The following is a 17,734-nucleotide window of genomic DNA, read 5'->3' on the forward strand; positions in this document are numbered from 1 at the left end:
AAACTACATACATTCTTACCATTTTTATTTATTTTTTCTCAATTATATATTATATCTATACTTTTTTTCTTTCCAAAAGTATGTTTGATAAGGAGAAAAAAGGTAACGACATTTCTTTTTTTTTATTTTATGAAGAAAAAAGAAGAAAAAATATATACTAAATATTTCTTTTTCAACTTTTCTTTCGCTTCAAATTTAAAATTTCAGTTTTTCTTTCCTTCGTCACCTTTTCCTCCTCGTCTCAAACAAGCTTGATGTAACCCATATATATATATATATATATATATATATATATATATATATATATATATATATATATATATATATATATATATATATATTAAATGTGTAAGTCTTATTATGCGTAAAACTTTTACGAATTCCCTTATTTGTTAAACACTTTTAGTTTTAAGCTTTGACGTCGTCATATCTCAATAAAGTAATTTTTCTCTAATGTATATGAAATTGTACCTTTTTTTTTTCTTATAAGTCAAACTAATTTATTTATCAGAGGAGTGAAATTATTTTAATACGTTATACATGTATTGTAATTTTTAATATGTGAGACAATTTTAAAGTGTGTAATCATGGTAAAGAGGAGGAGGAGAATGAGAATATAATATTTTTACATATAAAATATGAGTTCAATGACGTAAAATAAGACATAATGATATATAAATAATTATTATTGGCAACATTCTGTAATTGTTAAAAAAAAAACTAATTTTGAAAATACAGTATAAAATAGTTTTTTTTATAAAGATTGTGGTTATGAAGAAAAATATGTTATGTCATCCCTCATAAATTATACCTACCTAAACTAAATATAAATTTCTGACATACAAAAGTCCTGTGTCTGAGGGCATAGTGACAGTCCAATTGTAAATTGCAACAAAGGCATCAAAACCCAGAACCCAATCATCTTTTATTGCAAGCTTTTGCGCATTGGAATTTGGAGGCCTTGAAAAAGATGCGATGCTACACGCAAACTAGTAGTACAAGTCCAATAAGAAAAGCAACATAGAGAGATTGGCCAATTCTCTGGCTAGCTCACATCTCATTTAACACAATTCCCTGTTGCTGATACTTACACACACTTCAATTCAAGTTTCAAACTTGCTTAACCATGGAACGGTATGAGATAATCAAAGATATTGGGTCAGGGAACTTTGGTGTCGCAAAGCTCGTCAAGGAAAAATGGACTGCTGAATTATACGCTGTCAAGTTCATTGAGAGAGGCTTCAAGGTTCTTTTTTTCCAACATCATTTCTCTCCCTACCAATCTTCTTTTCTGCTTTCATATTTTGTTTTTCTATTGGGTTCTGCAGATTGATGAGCACGTGCAAAGAGAGATTATAAATCACAGAGCTTTGAAGCACCCCAATATCATTAGATTCAAAGAGGTACCAAATTCCAGACTTTTTGGTTTCAATGAGTATAATATCAAAGCTTTTAGTGCAGTTATTCTATATCCTTTCTCCAAAACCAAATCCTTTGCTTTCTTTAGCTACTTCTTACCAACTTTTGCGAAAATGAATATGCATCCAGTGCTATATGCTCCTGAATTCAGTTTTGTCCCAGAATGGAACAAATATTCCAGGCCAATTATGGGAGCATGTTTTCTTTCATTGTCCTTCGTAATTCAGCTTTATTCTCTACCATATATACAGTTCCCTCAGGCATCTCAATATTCATTCTCATTTATTTCTGATTTTGCTTATTCCGGAATCTTTTAAGGAACTAATCAACAAATCTTTTCAATTTGATTTGTAAAGATCATTTTTTTCTTACAAAAGTAATGCATACAAGTAAAACTAAATATCTGGAGAAGAGAAACAGTCATTGCTCCTTTTCAATTGCAAGAGGTAAAAGTCATGTTCTTTCTTCTCCGTATATTTGTTTTCATTTTGCCATCCATCGTTTATATACATTGTTATTACTTTATTATGAGACCATTTTTTGTCTGTAACAATTGTTTCTTGCCTTTCACTCTGGTTTGAGACATCAAATGGAAATTCAATGCAGGTGTTACTTACTCCAACTCATCTTGCAATAGTCATGGAATATGCTTCCGGGGGAGAACTGTTTGAAAGAATATGCAGTGCTGGGAGATTCAGTGAGGACGAGGTAGTGCTTTTGTCCAACATGGCCATTGTATTACTTAATTTTTTAGATTCCAAAACAGTAATAAACTAAGATTGTATCAACTGTACACTCTGCATGAAACAAAATAGGAGTACTGTTTCTTCTTTAAACAAATACATATAATTCTAGTGCATGAACTTTCCAATGGCAAGTTGATGGCATGTTAGCTGCTTTTGATAATTAACATATTTTACTCATACAGTTTCGATTTTTGCATTTAACACACTGTTATTATCTAATTACTTGACTTTGTTCCTTTTATCTTATTTTATGCACAGTATTTCGAATGCTAGATACTTTTAAAGAGAATAAAATGCTGTCTTAATTTCTCCTTTTCTTTGCACAGGCAAGATATTTCTTTCAGCAATTGATTTCTGGAGTCAGCTATTGCCATTCAATGGTAACATTTTCTTGTCCAATCTGGATCTGAATGGTTTATTTCTCAACGACTGTTTCAAATTCAGTCTGGTTACTTTCATCAGCTGAATTGAAGAAGTAATTTTGTTGCAGGAAATTTGCCATAGGGATCTTAAGCTGGAAAACACACTTCTAGATGGAAGCTCAGCACCACGACTTAAAATCTGCGACTTTGGTTACTCAAAGGCAATAAATAACTCATAACTTAAATTTCATTCAATATTTGAGAGTCTGGTTCATTACTCAATGTTGTTCCTTATCTTTTTTCAGTCATCAGTTCTGCACTCCCAGCCAAAATCTACTGTAGGAACCCCTGCCTATATTGCACCAGAGGTTTTGTCAAGAAAAGAATATGATGGGAAGGTAACTTAACTTTACATCTAAATTTCCCTTTCCAATCATGTAATCGTGTATTCACTCATTTGGAACTAATTTTTTGGCCACTGGTATGTTCTTATCCTCGAGAATGATTAGGTTGCAGATGTTTGGTCTTGTGGGGTGACCTTATATGTGATGTTGGTTGGTGCATATCCTTTTGAAGACCCAGAAGACCCAAGAAACTTCAGAAAAACACTTCAGGTTTGTTGGACCAATAATAATAGGAGTTACCTTTATTTGTCCAAGTGTACACACTAAATGTCACTGATTATCACTAATTAATCACACAATTTATTAATTCAGTTTGGATAATTTTGACAGAGAATTCTTAGCGTCCACTATTCTATTCCAGACTATGTACGTATCAGTAAAGAGTGTAGACACCTTCTGTCTCGAATATTTGTGGCCAACCCAGAAAAGGTACCATCAGTTGAATGTGTTAATAGCATATATATTTGAGTATCCTAACTATGGTTTCATCGTTTGAAGCAGAGAATTACCATACCAGAGATAAAAATGCACCCTTGGTTCCTGAAGAACTTACCAGTAGAATTTATGGAGGAGGGAGAAGGAGTGTTGCAAAATGACATGAAGGAATCGTGTGAGACTCAAAGCATTGAAGAAATACTGTCCATAATTCAAGAGGCTAGAAAACCGGGTGAGGGCCCAAGAGTTGGTGAGCAATTTGTTGGGGGCAGCATGGACCTTGATGACATCGATGCAGATGCTGACATCGATGATATTGAGACAAGCGGTGATTTTGTCTGTGCCTTGTGAACAATGATGCCTGCAATGTTGTTGCACTCTGCACACCAATTCTCCCTGAAAAGCAGTTTAAGATAAGATGTTCATCAACGAGATGGATAGGGAATCAAACAAAACCTCTCTACCATGGTTTTTGATTTTCCTTTCATTGGAAGTTAGCTTGTCTTCTTCTTGCTTTAGTGTTTTCGCACTTGGCCAAAATAATCACACTCTAAGATATGTTATATTCACTTTCTCTCTTTATGTATAAAAAATAATTTTCGAATGCGATGTCTCTTCTTTTCAATTATTATAATCGTCGAATGCAAATTCACGTTTGAATATTAAGTGATCTATCGCTGTCACTGTATCGGCATCCGTTAAAAGCTCCGAGCGATGCTGATGCATCATGCTCTTCGCGAACCTCAAAAATTAAAATATTATATTTTTCTTCATTTTTTTATTTAACGTATATTAATTCAGGTTAACTTTATCTGTTCAAGAAGGATGGGACTGTTAACTTTATTCTTTTATTTAACGTATATTTACCTTTTGACTTTATATTTACTAAATATTTTTAAAGTGCCTTGAAATTGTTTTATTTTTTAGTAAAGTTTGTGAATAAAAAATAAATGGTAAAAAAGTTCTATGCCTTTAGGTTCAATCGATTTAAATTAGTCGAAGTTTACTATGATTTGTAAATACTGAGAATCTTGGGATAAACTTAACAAAAATGAAGGGATCCTATATTTTTCGTCGGGTGCATTAATGAACGGTAATTAATTTTGTTAAGCCACTCTGTTTTTAAATATATGTTTATTTTAGGGTTATATATTTCTATTTATTTTTATCATGAGTTTAATATGGTTCTCCATGTCCATATTTTATATTCTTTTATTATTTTGTAATAAACTTTCATATGATAAGAAATAATTTATGAACTTTTGAGTGTTACAATGAGATGTCTCACCTTATTTGAAAATATATCTTTATTATTAATAAATATAACTTTATTTTTTAATTGTAATTTATTTAACACAAAATAAATGAAAAATTAATATCGTGTGTGTTTCTTAGTGGGAAGTATTGGAGGTGAAATGTGTTTAGGAGGAAGTATTGGAAATGAAATGAGATATTAAGAGAGGTGAAAATTATTTTATAGAGATGTTTAAACGCTATTTCTAAGAAGAGAAATAAAATTGTTTATTGATATGAATAACAATATAGATTTGATGTTTTTCATTCTAATTAAAATTCATGAAAAATACGAATAAATTTTATATTATTTTGTCAAATATTCTAAGTTTATATTATATATAGAGATTTATCTTTTTGATATCTTCATTTGTTTTCCAAATTTATCTTTTAAATTAAAGTTTTTCAAATTTAAAATAATTATTTTGTTAACTTTATTATTTTTTAAATTTTACTTTTTTTTTTCAATTTGATAGCTTATAAACTTAACCACTTTTTTTAACTATGAAAACTACCTATAAAAATTATTTAAAATAAAATTATAAAAATTATTTATATTTTATATATTACTCCTCTATTCCTATTCTACAAGACTCGTGTAGTTGAACGATTCATTAATTATTTTGTAACAATAATTTCAATTAATTGAGATATTTTTACTAAAAATATTATCTAATGTCATTCCCATTTTATGACGTTAAATCCTCATTTTTGAAAAAAGAAAAAAAAAAAGAAAGTTCAGTATGGGAAGGAACTTGGAAATAAAGAAGTTGGGGACGGTTAAGTGCATTTGGGTCAAGCGTTAAGATACAAAGCCCAATAAGTGTTAACCGCAGGATTTGCCAAAACCCTACAAAAAACTGAACGGCGTAACCGCCCGGCGAAGCAGAAGCAAGCGGAGACGACAACCATGGGGGGTGGTGGGAGAGGAGGCAGGTCCCGCACTCAAAGAAAGCATTTCCGCCAGAGCAGAGAGAACGTGTGGAAGCGTTCCAAATCTGATCCTGATCCTTCTTCAACAGAAAACAATCCTTCATGGACTCCTTTCGCCACCGAGAACGCCGCTTTCGATTTCTACTACAAAGAGCAGGGAATAGTCGAACCGCAACAGTGGGAGCAATTCGTTGCTGTTCTCCGAACTCCATTGCCTGCAACCTTCAGAATCAACTCTAGGTAAACCAACACTAACAATTTCAAACTCTCATATTCGACTATGTTCTTTCTTTTGTATTCTCTTTCTCATTCAGATGCTGTTCTCTTTCGCGATTGCAGTAGCCAGTTTTCCGACGACATTCGTTCTCAACTGGAGAATGATTTCGTGCATTCTCTTCGCGACGAGGTATGTTACCTCATACAGTTTTTCTCGTTCTTTTTTAAGTTTTAGTGTTTATTGTTTTTTTGTGGATTGTTCCCTGTAGGTTGGTGAAGGGGGTGAGACTGAGGCTATTCGGCCGTTGCTGTGGTATCCTGGGAATTTTGCTTGGCATTCAAATTTTTCTAGGATGCAGCTTAGGAAGAATCAAACGCTTGAGAGGTGAATGCAATTTCTGATGTTCTATAAGTTACATGCTTTTTTTTCCTCTAGGGAAGTGTTTAGGGACCAATCAATACACATTCTAAAATTAACAAATATGTAACATAGTTGGTCTTGTTACTCTTGAGGAAATGATTGGGCATTCTTCTTCTTGTATTATCAAAATACATGAAAATGCTACTGCCAAGCCAACCAATAAATTGAAATTTTATGTCTATTGCTGCTCTGATTATGTTGATTCTTGCAGGTTCCATGAATTTTTAAAGCTAGAAAACGAGATTGGAAATATCACAAGACAGGAAGCTGTCAGTATGGTGGGTCTCTTTATATACTCTTCCAATCTTAATGATCATACAGAATAATTTTATTTTATTTTCAGAATTTTGAATGCTTTAGTACCTGAAGATTACCATTGTTCTAACCTTTCAAGAGTTTAACTAATGTCAGTCTAATGGTTGTTGGAAACTTAGGTTCCTCCTCTCTTCTTGGATGTGCATTCAGATCATTTTGTGCTTGATAGTAAGCAACTTCTAGTGCATAAAATATTTTTTGTTGTTTTACCTACCCATTTTTTATATTGTTTAATCTGGAATTCAAATTTCAGTGTTTCTTATTGTTTAATCTTCCCTTCCCTTTTCAGTGTGTGCTGCACCAGGTTCAAAAACATTCCAATTGCTTGAGATTATACACCAATCAAGTAAATCAGGATCACTGCCTGATGGAATGGTTTGTATCATTTAATTACAAAACGTTGCTTCTGTTTCTCTGCCCTTATTCATTGTTTTTATCACGTAGTGTTTAGCAGCAATTTGAGTTTCTGGACTACAAAGTTATTTAAATCTGACCTGTAATGATTGGGCAACTACATATGCAATACTTTTATTGTGTTTTTTATTACTTTATAATTAGGTTACAGCAAATGATCTTGATGTCCAAAGATGCAATCTTCTCATCCACCAAACAAAAAGAATGTGCACAGCCAATCTGATTGTTACAAATCATGAAGCACAAAACTTCCCTGGATGCCGATTAAACAGAAATTATGAAAAGATCGAGTTAGATCACAATATTGGCCAACTATTATTTGATCGTGTTCTTTGTGATGTCCCATGCAGTGGAGATGGTACCCTTCGCAAGGCACCTGATCTCTGGAGAAAATGGTAGTTTTTATTTCTTTCTGTGGACTCTAGCTCCACTTCATTTTCTTTTCAATCACTAAATTATTTTCTACAATTTATTTTACCTTTCTGCAGGAACACAGGGATGGGACATGGTCTTCACAGCCTACAAGTTTTAATTGCTATGCGAGGTGCTTTTGAATTCTTTTCTCAAATTTGCTGTTTGGTGCTTGCCATCATTAGTCTTACATTTTTGTTTCCTTGTATTGTGCAGTCATCATTCTCATTTTACCTTTTCAGCGAGAAAGTTATTGATAACCAAGAGGGGTTGTCTCACATTGACCATTTTCTCGAAGACACTTGCTTTAGGCATTATAGTATTTCTCTAATCGCTACCTATCTCTGCTATAGTTGGCAGTCCGTCCTTGCAATGGATTTAGGATAGCCTCCCTTCACCCTGAAAATTTTGTTACCATCATAAAACAAATTGATAATAAGATCACTTAAGTCTATGATATGCTTGTTAAAGTTTTGTTAACTAGCAGATGATTATAGATTGAACTCACCTAGATTTATCTAGCTTGGGCAACTGTCAACTAGTTTGGGTTACAACTTGTTCATTCTGGGTTGAACTACTCCATACATATTTTTAAAATATTTGACCAGTATCATTGAGTGAAATTTTGTGCTTATAGGTTTAGTTTACTTTTAAAATGATTGTCATATGCTTTGTCTTAGGAAGTGAACGCCCTATGTTGGGCCTTAGGGATCAGACTAGTAATTTCTGAAGAGAAACGAGACACTGTTGAACTCAAGAATTTAGAAACACAATAGATTTTGTATTTCAGAAAATCTGGTTTTGATGATCAGATTTGTGGGCACTCAGCAAGGTGTTCCCTCGAGAGAAGTACTCTAAGAAAATAACAACTACATTGAATATAATCCACCTTCATAACCGGAACACAAACGAAATAATAACTGTCAAACCCAAATGCAAACAACTACCAAATAAGCCACACAAATAACTGCCACATAAGCCTCTTTTAACAATTCAGCAATGAAATGGATAATATATGCTGAAACCAATTTCTTTTTTCTCCTGACACATACTTCCGAGTTTCAAAGGCTCATGTCCCTCTATCAATCTCTCTAAATTGTCATCACTTTCTGATGGGGCCTGTAGTGGCTGGAAGCAACAAAACTACAGGGACTGCCATCACTAACTGACGAGATGATGGGGACTTACAGGGACGGCCATCTAGCACTGACTGATGGGGCCTGCATGCCATCACTAACTGAGGTGATGGGGACTTACAGGGACGACCATCTAGCACTGACTGATGGGGCCTGCATGCCATCACTGACTGAGGTGATGGGGACTTACAGGGACGGAAGCATACTCCCCCTCACGACTGAACAACATGAACGTGAAGGTGGAGGAATGGGTGAGAACCGATCCGTACGAGGGTTTGGACAAATCTGAAACCCATAACTTCGGAAGATTCAATTCAGCGGACGGTCTCAAAGAACAACTCCACATGAGCTCACATGAGCTGTTACAACAAGGAAAAAACGACGCCTGGACAGCGGCAACCGGCGCCTGGACAGCGGCAACCGGCGCCTGGACAGCGGCAACCGGCGCCTGGACAGCGGCAAACGACGCCTGACAGCAGCAAACGGTGCCGGACAGCGGCACACGGCGTCGGACAGTGACAAACGGCGCCGAACAGCGGAAAATAGTGCCTGGACAGTCAACGGCGGAGACGAAGACAGACGAAGATGGCAGCAATGACTCCTCTGGAAAGTCTGAACAAACAAAGAGAGGGAGGTCCAGCACTTCACGGTTGGCAGCAGCTCACTTTAACGGTTCAGCTTGGATTCAGGCAGATGCTGGAAGCACATGGTCACGGCCTTGGAGCAGCAAGGAAGGCTGGCAGCAGTATTTTCCATGTGGGCAGCAATAGCATTACGGAGAAATGTGTGATTTTTAATTTTGAGAAAGAAAGTGGCTGCCACACGGTAAAAAATGGTAATGACCAGCAGGGTCCTTTGAACAATCCAGCTGCCACGTAGGACATGTACATTAAAGAAGAGTACTTTGTCAATTAGTGGGAGGCAGCAATACGCCCAATGAGAGGGGCACACCTATTTTTGTGGAGGAATCTTCCTCTTTAGGAGCTTCGTCCAACACTGCCAAGAATAAAGAAGCTCACGGCCTTGATCCAGAAAGAGGAGATGGAGATTCTGTGAAGACCAAAGAAGATGGAAGCTATGGAGGGTCAGAACAGAGAGAGGAAACTCCGGCGACGGCTATGGAGGTGTCGCGGTAACTTTCCGGCGAGAAGAGGGCGGCGTGTGAGCTGTACGCGCCTGTTCGCAGCGTACGAAGAAGCGGCGCGTGGCGGAGCGTGTGGAAGAATCAGATGCCGGCACCGCTGGGGTTGGCCGTCGCGGGAAGAGGCGAACCAGATCCAGTGGTCGCCAGTCAGAACGGTGACGGTGGCCGGCGGCCGGCGACGAACTGGCCGGAAAGAAGCGCTGCGTGGCGGCGCGTGACTGAGAACTGGCTCTCGAAACCGGCGTGGTTGGTCGTCGCTCGAAGAGACGGTCCAGATCCGCAGGTCACCCGTCGAAACTGTGACGGTGGCCGGCGGTGGCGACGACGGCAGCGGCGGCCGGCGGTGACGGAGTTAGCAGCGACGGCTGCGGAAAGAGGCGGCGACAGCAGTGGCTGACTGGGTCTAGATTGGTGCCGACTGTGGCACAGATTTAAGAAGAAGAGAAATGCCCACTGAAATATGAGGGGCTACCAACTGAAACTGTAGGGGCTGCCGGCGGCCATGGTGGCCGACCGCCGACAGACAGCAAAGATCACAGAGAAGGATCAGAGAACCTGCTCTGATACCATGTTGATATTTGAGGAAGGAAGAGTTTTTATTAATTGAGGACTTAATTCCTCTCTAACCTTAAGCTTACATTTATAGGAAAATAACTCTAACTAACCACACTCCTTTCCAACTCACACACAACTCATGCACACTCATACACAGCTCACACACACTAACCAATAATTCTAACAATACTGATGTTTGTTTAGGATGATTTTGTAAATCTCAACAGAATATTCATATTCTCAGGTATATCTTTACTCAAAATTGGTGGAAGAATGGTTTATTCAACTTGCTCAATGAATCCTATTGAGAATGAAGCTGTGGTTGCTGAGGTAATATACCTTGAATGCTCTTTACTTAGATAATATGTGCTAGTTCTTATGTTTACTTATAAAATTACTTTGATATATATTAAGATCAGCAAAATTGACTTAGATACTTGCTTTCAGAAAAATGACTTGAATATAGACATGCAAAATTTGCCCAAACAGCGGAATATGGCCCAAACAGTTCTTTTCTACCTTTTCTTGTTTCTTGTCCTCTCTACATCGAAGGCATCCTATTCCTCATTGAGTAACATGGTTGTTTTTATTCTAGTGTCAACAAGCACTTGTAATGTCAATTAAGTCCATATTTGAACAAAGTTGATGGAAGAACTTTTGTATTCACGTCCTCTAGATTATTATGGGGTTCTTTTGCTACCAAAACATCATCTAGTTATTGATTAACTAAATTGCACTCTAATTGTCATAAAAAAGCACAATAAAGTCCTCTTGACTTACACCAATATCACCAACTAGACTTCTAAGTTACAGAATTTCTTTTACTACTTTTATAGCAATTATATTTACTTTGTTTCCACAGTCTTTCAAGGCTACAATAAATTGCAAGGTCGGATGCCAAATGTTAGTACTACTTTCAATTGTCTCAAATAACCATTCAAAGACCACTTCCACTGAAAGATCATTAGCATAACTAAGTGGCAAACTCTACTAACGTGATCAATAACTTCATTCCCTGACAAACACTAGACCTATGATATTTGGACCTCTTAATTGTATGAGAATCCACTTCACTACTTGTTGATGCGCCTTCCCTAGATTAGTCATGAGTTGACTAACAACACTCATTGCGTATGCAAAATTTGATTTAGTACGAATCATGACATTCATTAGTCTTATGGTTGGATTAGAGTAAGATACTTGTGACATGAAGTCCTCCTTTATTTATGGTGACATTTTTGTTGTTAACTTAAAGTATGTAGCCAGAGTATCATTTGGCTTTGTATTCCAATTCTTTCTTTTTCTCAACGTAATATTTTTTATATGAACATGTCCTGAGTTTTTCAATCTCACATTATCTCCATAGTAAGAATTCTTCTGTTGGATCTAAATTCTTCGTTTCAAATTCATCACTCAATTGTGCCATCACCTTGTTGATCTGAATTTAATGTTTATGTGCGATTAACATATTAACAACAAAAGGAACCAAGTAAAGGAGTTGTCAAACAAATTTTTATGATAAATACAATTTTCTATGAATTGAATTGTTTATATCATTGTTTGAATGACTAGTTCAACCCATACAATGACTTCTTAACAAACATACATGGTCTTGTTTTTTCAGTATGAGGAACCCTTCTAGTTGTTGGGTAAAATTCCTTTACTGCAAACCACTATGGGAAAAGGTTGTTTTCACATCAGTTCTAATTCCTATTCAAGTAAATGTTTCAAAGCAAGGAACACTCTAAAGTTTGATCTATGTTATCCTTAGGAGGATTGAAAGGATCTATGAAATTTCAAGTGTCTTTCAACCGCAAAACTCAAAAGGAGCTCTTAGAAGTACCATGAAGATCACAAATCATCAAGTGAGATAAGGAAATGCAAGGGTTAAAACTGAAAATGTTAAGGAGATTTGAGATGGAGGAGAAACACACCACCTTCAATGGGAGGAAGAAGGATAGGTGCCATTGTAGATTCCCTACTAGAAAAGATTCTTCAAGATTAGAACCAAAGTGAGAGAAACAAACTCTTAAAAAGACTCTAATATCACTCTTAAACTATAGGAAAGAGAGAGACATGTGTTTCCGAGATAACACAAATACTTTATTTATATTGAGAAAAAATGGAATCAATACAATAATAGAGGACATCTGATATCCTCTAGTAATAAAGATGTTATACGGGAATAAATAAAAAATGTTTCTAATAATACATATATAATTTAGATATTCTTGATTATGTAGGATCTGCTTCTTATTTTTATGATGAACATTTCCTCTCAAGTTGAAGCATATAAGTTGTACGTGCCCAATTTGCTGCAAATATGATTGATCCTTGATCCTTTTAGAGACTTGGTGAATATGTAAGGCAATTGTTAACTAGAATTGACAAATCTAGTGGTGATATCCCTAGATTCCAGTTTTTTTATGAAATTACAATTCACCTCGATATGTTTTGTCCTCTCATGAAAGAGGATGAGAGGCAATGTGTAATGTTGCTTGATTGTCACATGCATTTGGGAACTTTCTTCAAATTGAAAATCTTTGAGGAGCTGTTTTAGCTATATCATCTCACAAGTGAGCAATGTCATCCAAAAGATTTTGGGATCAAGTCAAGATTCCAAAAATTGAAAAGAGAAATGGACAGGTCATTACAGCATTCTGCCCTTTTTCGAAGTATATAGTTGTAAGCTGTGTCGAGCCACGCTCTTTGAAAATTAAAGAGAAAACATGTCAGACATGTAATTGAGCAATCCCATAGTTGATGTGGGTACCTGTAACTTGCAGTGAAGATTACTAACATTTTGGGCACATTTTGATAAGCTTCTTAAGAGAGAACTTCTCCAGAATATGCTTTTTAGCGTTTTCAAATCCTACTCTTTCTAGTTTCTAACTAATAGAAAAGGTACTAAACTTTTAGGGACAATTTTTTCCATAACAAAGCTTTTTTTTAGAAAGAATGAGTGAGAATATGAATTGAAGCTCTGCATAGTCTTTTTTATCTTTCGCCCTTTTTGTCATGTTGCAGGTTTTGCGGAGGTGTGGAGGTTCTATTGAACTTGTTGATGTTTCTAGTGAGCTTCCACAACTTATTCGTCGGCCAGGTCTCAAGAAATGGAAGGTGTGTTTGTCGTGACTAACTTACCATTTATTTATTTTTAGGAAGTTGGAGTTTTGGAGAGAACATGTAAATTTAAGAAAGAAATTTGTACCATACCTATACATGCCAAAGTTTTAGTGCGTATCTCATCTTTTGTGGATTCTCCTGGAGACAATGCCCTATAAAATTATGTGAGTTGTCAATATGGTGGTTAGCTTGCTTATGTTTCTCTGTTCCATTGTAGTTTACTTTCTTATGGTAGCCGTGGGTAAAAGAACTTGGTGTGGCCAAGCAGCTGTCTCTTCTAATACCCATTCCAAACTGCCATGCTGAAATTGTTTGCTTCATCATTTATAGATGTCATTACTTGCTATTTGAATTTTGATGGATTTGAAATGCTGTTTTACTGATTTGTTGTTTGGAAAATGACTGAAAGTGATTTCTTTCTAATCAAATTTCTTCTATTTGATTTTGATCTGTTGGATGTTCTGTAAAGTTATTCCCTCCATCAAACCCATGGTATAAAATCAAGTTTTAAACTTTTGAAACCGAAAATTTGAAGTTTATCCTACTCGAACATGTATTCTAAATAAATGCTGTTGGTTCTGACTCTGATTGAAATATGGAAGGGGTTAATTTTGTTTGTAGCTGCATGCATTTAAGGTTTTCTAAATGTGTTTGATTTTTGGAGATGCAGGTATATGACAAGGGCTCCTGGTTTGTCTCGTATAATGGTGTTCCTAAGTTCCGTAGAAGTGTAATTCTTTCCAGTATGTTTCCTTCTGGAAGAGGACATCGTGATGTTGTGGATAGTAGCTGTAATGTTAACGTAGAGGTTGGTACTAATGGTATTAATGAAAACGTTGGAGATATTAATGAAGACGCCGGAGATGGTGTTCAACCAGTACTGAATCCTGTGATGTCTGAATCTGTTGAGGAAGTTTCTGATTTCCCTCTAGAGCATTGTATGAGGATAGTGCCTCATGATCAGAATACTGGAGCCTTCTTCATTGCTGTTCTGCAAAAAGTTTCTCCTTTGCCAGGTAGTATTCTTATTATGATTTATGATTACATTTGTTTGACTCTGTCTCCTACTCTTTTATAAGTTTTCGTTTCTAATAATTCCAAGTTTTACCTTTCTTCCTTGTCTATATTCATTGTCACAGACCTTTCTTTGCTTGCCATAACAGGTTCTTAACTGTTTATTTTCTTTCAGTAATTCCAGAAAAACCAAAAGTAAAAATTCATGAGCAATATGTAGATCCAGCAAGCCAGAGTCTTAATGATGCGCAAGTACAACAGATAACTTCACCGGAAAATGCACATGAAGAAGACTTCAAAGCAGTTTCAGAGGAAAATGCAGATGACAACGAACCCAATACCCAAGATATGGAAGATGATCCTGTTGCATGTGAAGAACAAAAAACTAAGGAAAATCTAGAGCCTGATAATGTGCAAAACACGATGAAGAGGGTTCCAGGAAAGAGAAAGCTACAAATTCAAGGAAAATGGAGGGGTGTTGACCCTGTTGTCTTTTTCAAAGATGAAATAATAATCAATAGTATAAGGGATTTTTATGGAATTGACGAGCGTTTTCCATTCAATGGTCACCTTGTTACAAGAAATAGTGATGCAAATCATGTGAAAAGAATTTATTATATCTCGAAGTCAGTCAAGGATGTTCTTGAGTTGAACTTCAAAGTAGGGCAGCAACTTAAAATAACCTCAATTGGCCTGAAGATGTTTGTAAGTATATTTTGTTCTGAATTGAAAGATATTGTTTTTGTTCGTACTTTCACTTTATGTGATTGATTTATTTATCTTCCATGCTACTAATTGTATGAATAATTGATGTTGATGTAAATATTTTTTATTAGAAGCTATCCAAAAGTATAGGTAAGTGGATAATCGTTGGGGCATAGGAGATCAATCTAGTCCTGGGAGACAGATTTAGTCAGAATTTGATTAGTAAAAGTCAATTGTATTTTATTTTAATTTTGATGTTAAAAGAGGGAAATGAGATTTCAGTACCTAGGCTTTTCTAGTTTTGTTTTGTTGAGTCGGTTTCTAAGTTCATGTGATGTTGATTTATTGATCTGAATTATAGTCATCTGCTTATTTAATTTTCACATATGCTAAAAATGTATTTCGATATAATAAGTACATAATGCATGTAGAACTGTTTTACAAACTTAATTTCTTCTTGTGGATCATTCTAGAATGTCCCAAGCGGACTGTATTGGCACGATCTGGACCATTTTGTGATAAAAATGGTCAGTCCTAAGTCATTGTGATAAATGAGCTTTGATTAATTCTTATGACCCAGTGATTTCATGTTACAGGAAAGACAAACAGCACGAGAAGGTAGCTCTGCACCATGTGCTTTCCGGATATCATCTGAAGGATTGCCCCTTATTCTCCCATACATAACCAAACAGATTCTGCATGCATCTCCCGCAGACTTCAAGCATCTTCTGATGAACAAAGAAGTAAAATTTGAAGATTTTACTGATGCCAAGTTTGGTGAAAAGGCAGCAAACCTATTGCCTGGCTGCTGTGTGGTAATTCTGAGTTTAGGTATGTATCACCACGCCATAGAGAAGTTTCATTCCCATTGGCATCGACATATTTGTTTATATGGCCTTTTTGTGCAGGAAACACAACTGCTGTAGAGTCTCTTCAAGTGGATGAGTCAACGATAGCCATTGGATGCTGGAAAGGAAGAGCGAGGTTGTCTGTGATGGTTACTGCAATGGACTGCCAAGAACTACTTGAAAGGCTTTTAATACGTTTTGACAATGTAAATGGTTCCTCTGGGCATGTCCACAAATCCTCTAATGATGAGGAAGAAATACGACCTGTGCAAGATTAAAGCAGTAAAATGATGACAATGATGGTGTGAAAGCTGCTGGGTTAAAAGATATTCTTCACTCTTGTAACCAATATTTATGTTATTTATCACTTACAGAAATGGTGATTTGTTCTTCACCTATGAAACGTTAGTGAAAATTTATTGTTTTTTAATTTAAGCCCGTCATTATTTCAAAGATAGATAGACGTCGGCCCATATTTGTATCAATAGAATTATTCTGTAGTTTTGGTTTCATAAATTGTTTCTTCGAACTTTTTGGCTATACGGTTTAGAGCCTTGGGGTGTTAAACTTTTGAAATGTTATTCCCTGCGCGATCATGTAACTGGTCAATTTTAGACGAACTCACGCAATTTATACTTACGGGTAAAATTCAAAATTATTTAATAATTTTTCGTAAATATTTATAGAAGAAAAATAAAATGTTTTTCTATAAGCTATAACTTATGTACTTTGTAAAAGTTCTTTTATGTTGAGTTCTCCAAAAATTGAATTGTAATTTATATAAAGTTATTAATTTTAATTATGAAGTTTATTTCATTTATAGTTTTGGAGAACATGTCGAAAATGCATGCACCATATTAATTTATATATTGTTTTCCTGGTAAGTTTTTAAAATGCATTTTTAGAATCTATACTTGTGTTACTCTTAGTTAAAATCAGTTAGTATTTTGGTTAAGCTGTGTAAGTAGGTTCAGTAATTTAATCTAATTATTTAATTAGAGTTTATGTATTTCTTAGTTAGCAATTACATCCAACTCAACCTAATTATAAATAGGTTAGACTAGGTTGGATAATCGGATAGAACCATTTAAATTATAAGACTGGATATTTTTTTGTAATATGTGTAAACAAAATCAATTTTTGTTTTAATCTCTTAAAGAAAAGTGTTTTGGTCCTCATATTTTTTAAAATTACAAAATTTGAACATTTTGATCAAATATATATTGGCATTTACTAGTGTTATTAACTTCTAATGGTTATGTTATAGTCATTTTGAATAATTTTGATTGATTTACTCATTTTTTATACCAAATGAAACGTAAAAGTTAAAATGATCTCTGTTATTGGTTAATGATTCGATATATATTGAGATATACCTAGCCTATGTTATTATTTTGAAATAACGTGACATAACACATTTAATTGCATGTCACGTTACCAATAAATGAATAACATGGAACAGAACTAAGAAATAATAATTTAAACTCATTGTATTTAGTAAACGGTCAAAGATATTAATTCTAATTCAAATTAAATGACTACGTGTTTTATTGCAATAACTGCCTTTTTAAAAGTAGTCTCCATTTATATTTATTTGTACAAAATTATTTTAAAAACACAGTTTTCAACAAATAAATGTTTTTCAATTTCAACTCTTTCAACAATTAATTTATCAAAATCTAATTTTATGGACGGTTGAAGCTATAATTGAAAAACCCATTATCTGCACATACGTATCTCATGATCGCTTTGCCGTACCAACAAAATGTAGCCATGTCAAAACTACAAACAAGAGTGATGACATTATCAAGTGCGAGAACGTTCCAAGTTCCACCAA

General features: G+C 35.1%; 2 protein-coding genes across 2 annotated transcripts; both read left to right on the forward strand.

Annotated features, from left to right (window-relative positions):
- The first annotated feature begins 843 nt into the window (after positions 1-843).
- LOC108330633 (serine/threonine-protein kinase SAPK2) lies at positions 844-3,970 on the forward strand. Its single transcript, XM_017565128.2, has 9 exons — positions 844-1,246; positions 1,329-1,403; positions 2,026-2,127; positions 2,492-2,545; positions 2,656-2,748; positions 2,833-2,925; positions 3,037-3,141; positions 3,262-3,360; positions 3,433-3,970. The coding sequence occupies exons 1-9, from the start codon at positions 1,127-1,129 to the stop codon at positions 3,715-3,717; spliced, it is 1,026 nt and encodes a 341-aa protein (XP_017420617.1). The 5' UTR covers positions 844-1,126; the 3' UTR covers positions 3,718-3,970.
- A 1,458-nt stretch (positions 3,971-5,428) lies between these two features.
- On the forward strand, positions 5,429-16,437 carry LOC108342131 (uncharacterized). Its single transcript, XM_017579848.2, has 14 exons — positions 5,429-5,832; positions 5,932-5,998; positions 6,078-6,193; positions 6,441-6,507; positions 6,664-6,712; positions 6,834-6,919; positions 7,103-7,353; positions 7,447-7,502; positions 10,449-10,534; positions 13,232-13,324; positions 14,001-14,346; positions 14,520-15,049; positions 15,646-15,880; positions 15,958-16,437. Exons 1-14 carry the CDS (start codon positions 5,570-5,572, stop codon positions 16,173-16,175), a joined length of 2,463 nt encoding a protein of 820 aa, XP_017435337.2. The 5' UTR covers positions 5,429-5,569; the 3' UTR covers positions 16,176-16,437.
- The last annotated feature ends 1,297 nt before the right edge of the window (positions 16,438-17,734 follow it).

The sequence above is a fragment of the Vigna angularis genome, chromosome 1 (genome assembly GCF_016808095.1).
Source record: "Vigna angularis cultivar LongXiaoDou No.4 chromosome 1, ASM1680809v1, whole genome shotgun sequence".
In the NCBI taxonomy this organism is placed as follows: Eukaryota; Viridiplantae; Streptophyta; class Magnoliopsida; order Fabales; family Fabaceae; genus Vigna; species Vigna angularis.

Coding starts and splice junctions, on each gene's coding strand:
- LOC108342131 (XM_017579848.2), top strand. CDS start 5,570: ATGGGGGGTGGTGGGAGAGGAGGCAGGTCCCGCACTCAAAGAAAGCAT. Junction 6,194..6,440: donor AAGAATCAAACGCTTGAGAG/GTGAATGCAATT, acceptor TGATTCTTGCAG/GTTCCATGAATTTTTAAAGC. Junction 6,508..6,663: donor GACAGGAAGCTGTCAGTATG/GTGGGTCTCTTT, acceptor TTGGAAACTTAG/GTTCCTCCTCTCTTCTTGGA.
- LOC108330633 (XM_017565128.2), top strand. CDS start 1,127: ATGGAACGGTATGAGATAATCAAAGATATTGGGTCAGGGAACTTTGGT. Junction 2,926..3,036: donor GAAAAGAATATGATGGGAAG/GTAACTTAACTT, acceptor GAGAATGATTAG/GTTGCAGATGTTTGGTCTTG. Junction 3,142..3,261: donor ACTTCAGAAAAACACTTCAG/GTTTGTTGGACC, acceptor TAATTTTGACAG/AGAATTCTTAGCGTCCACTA.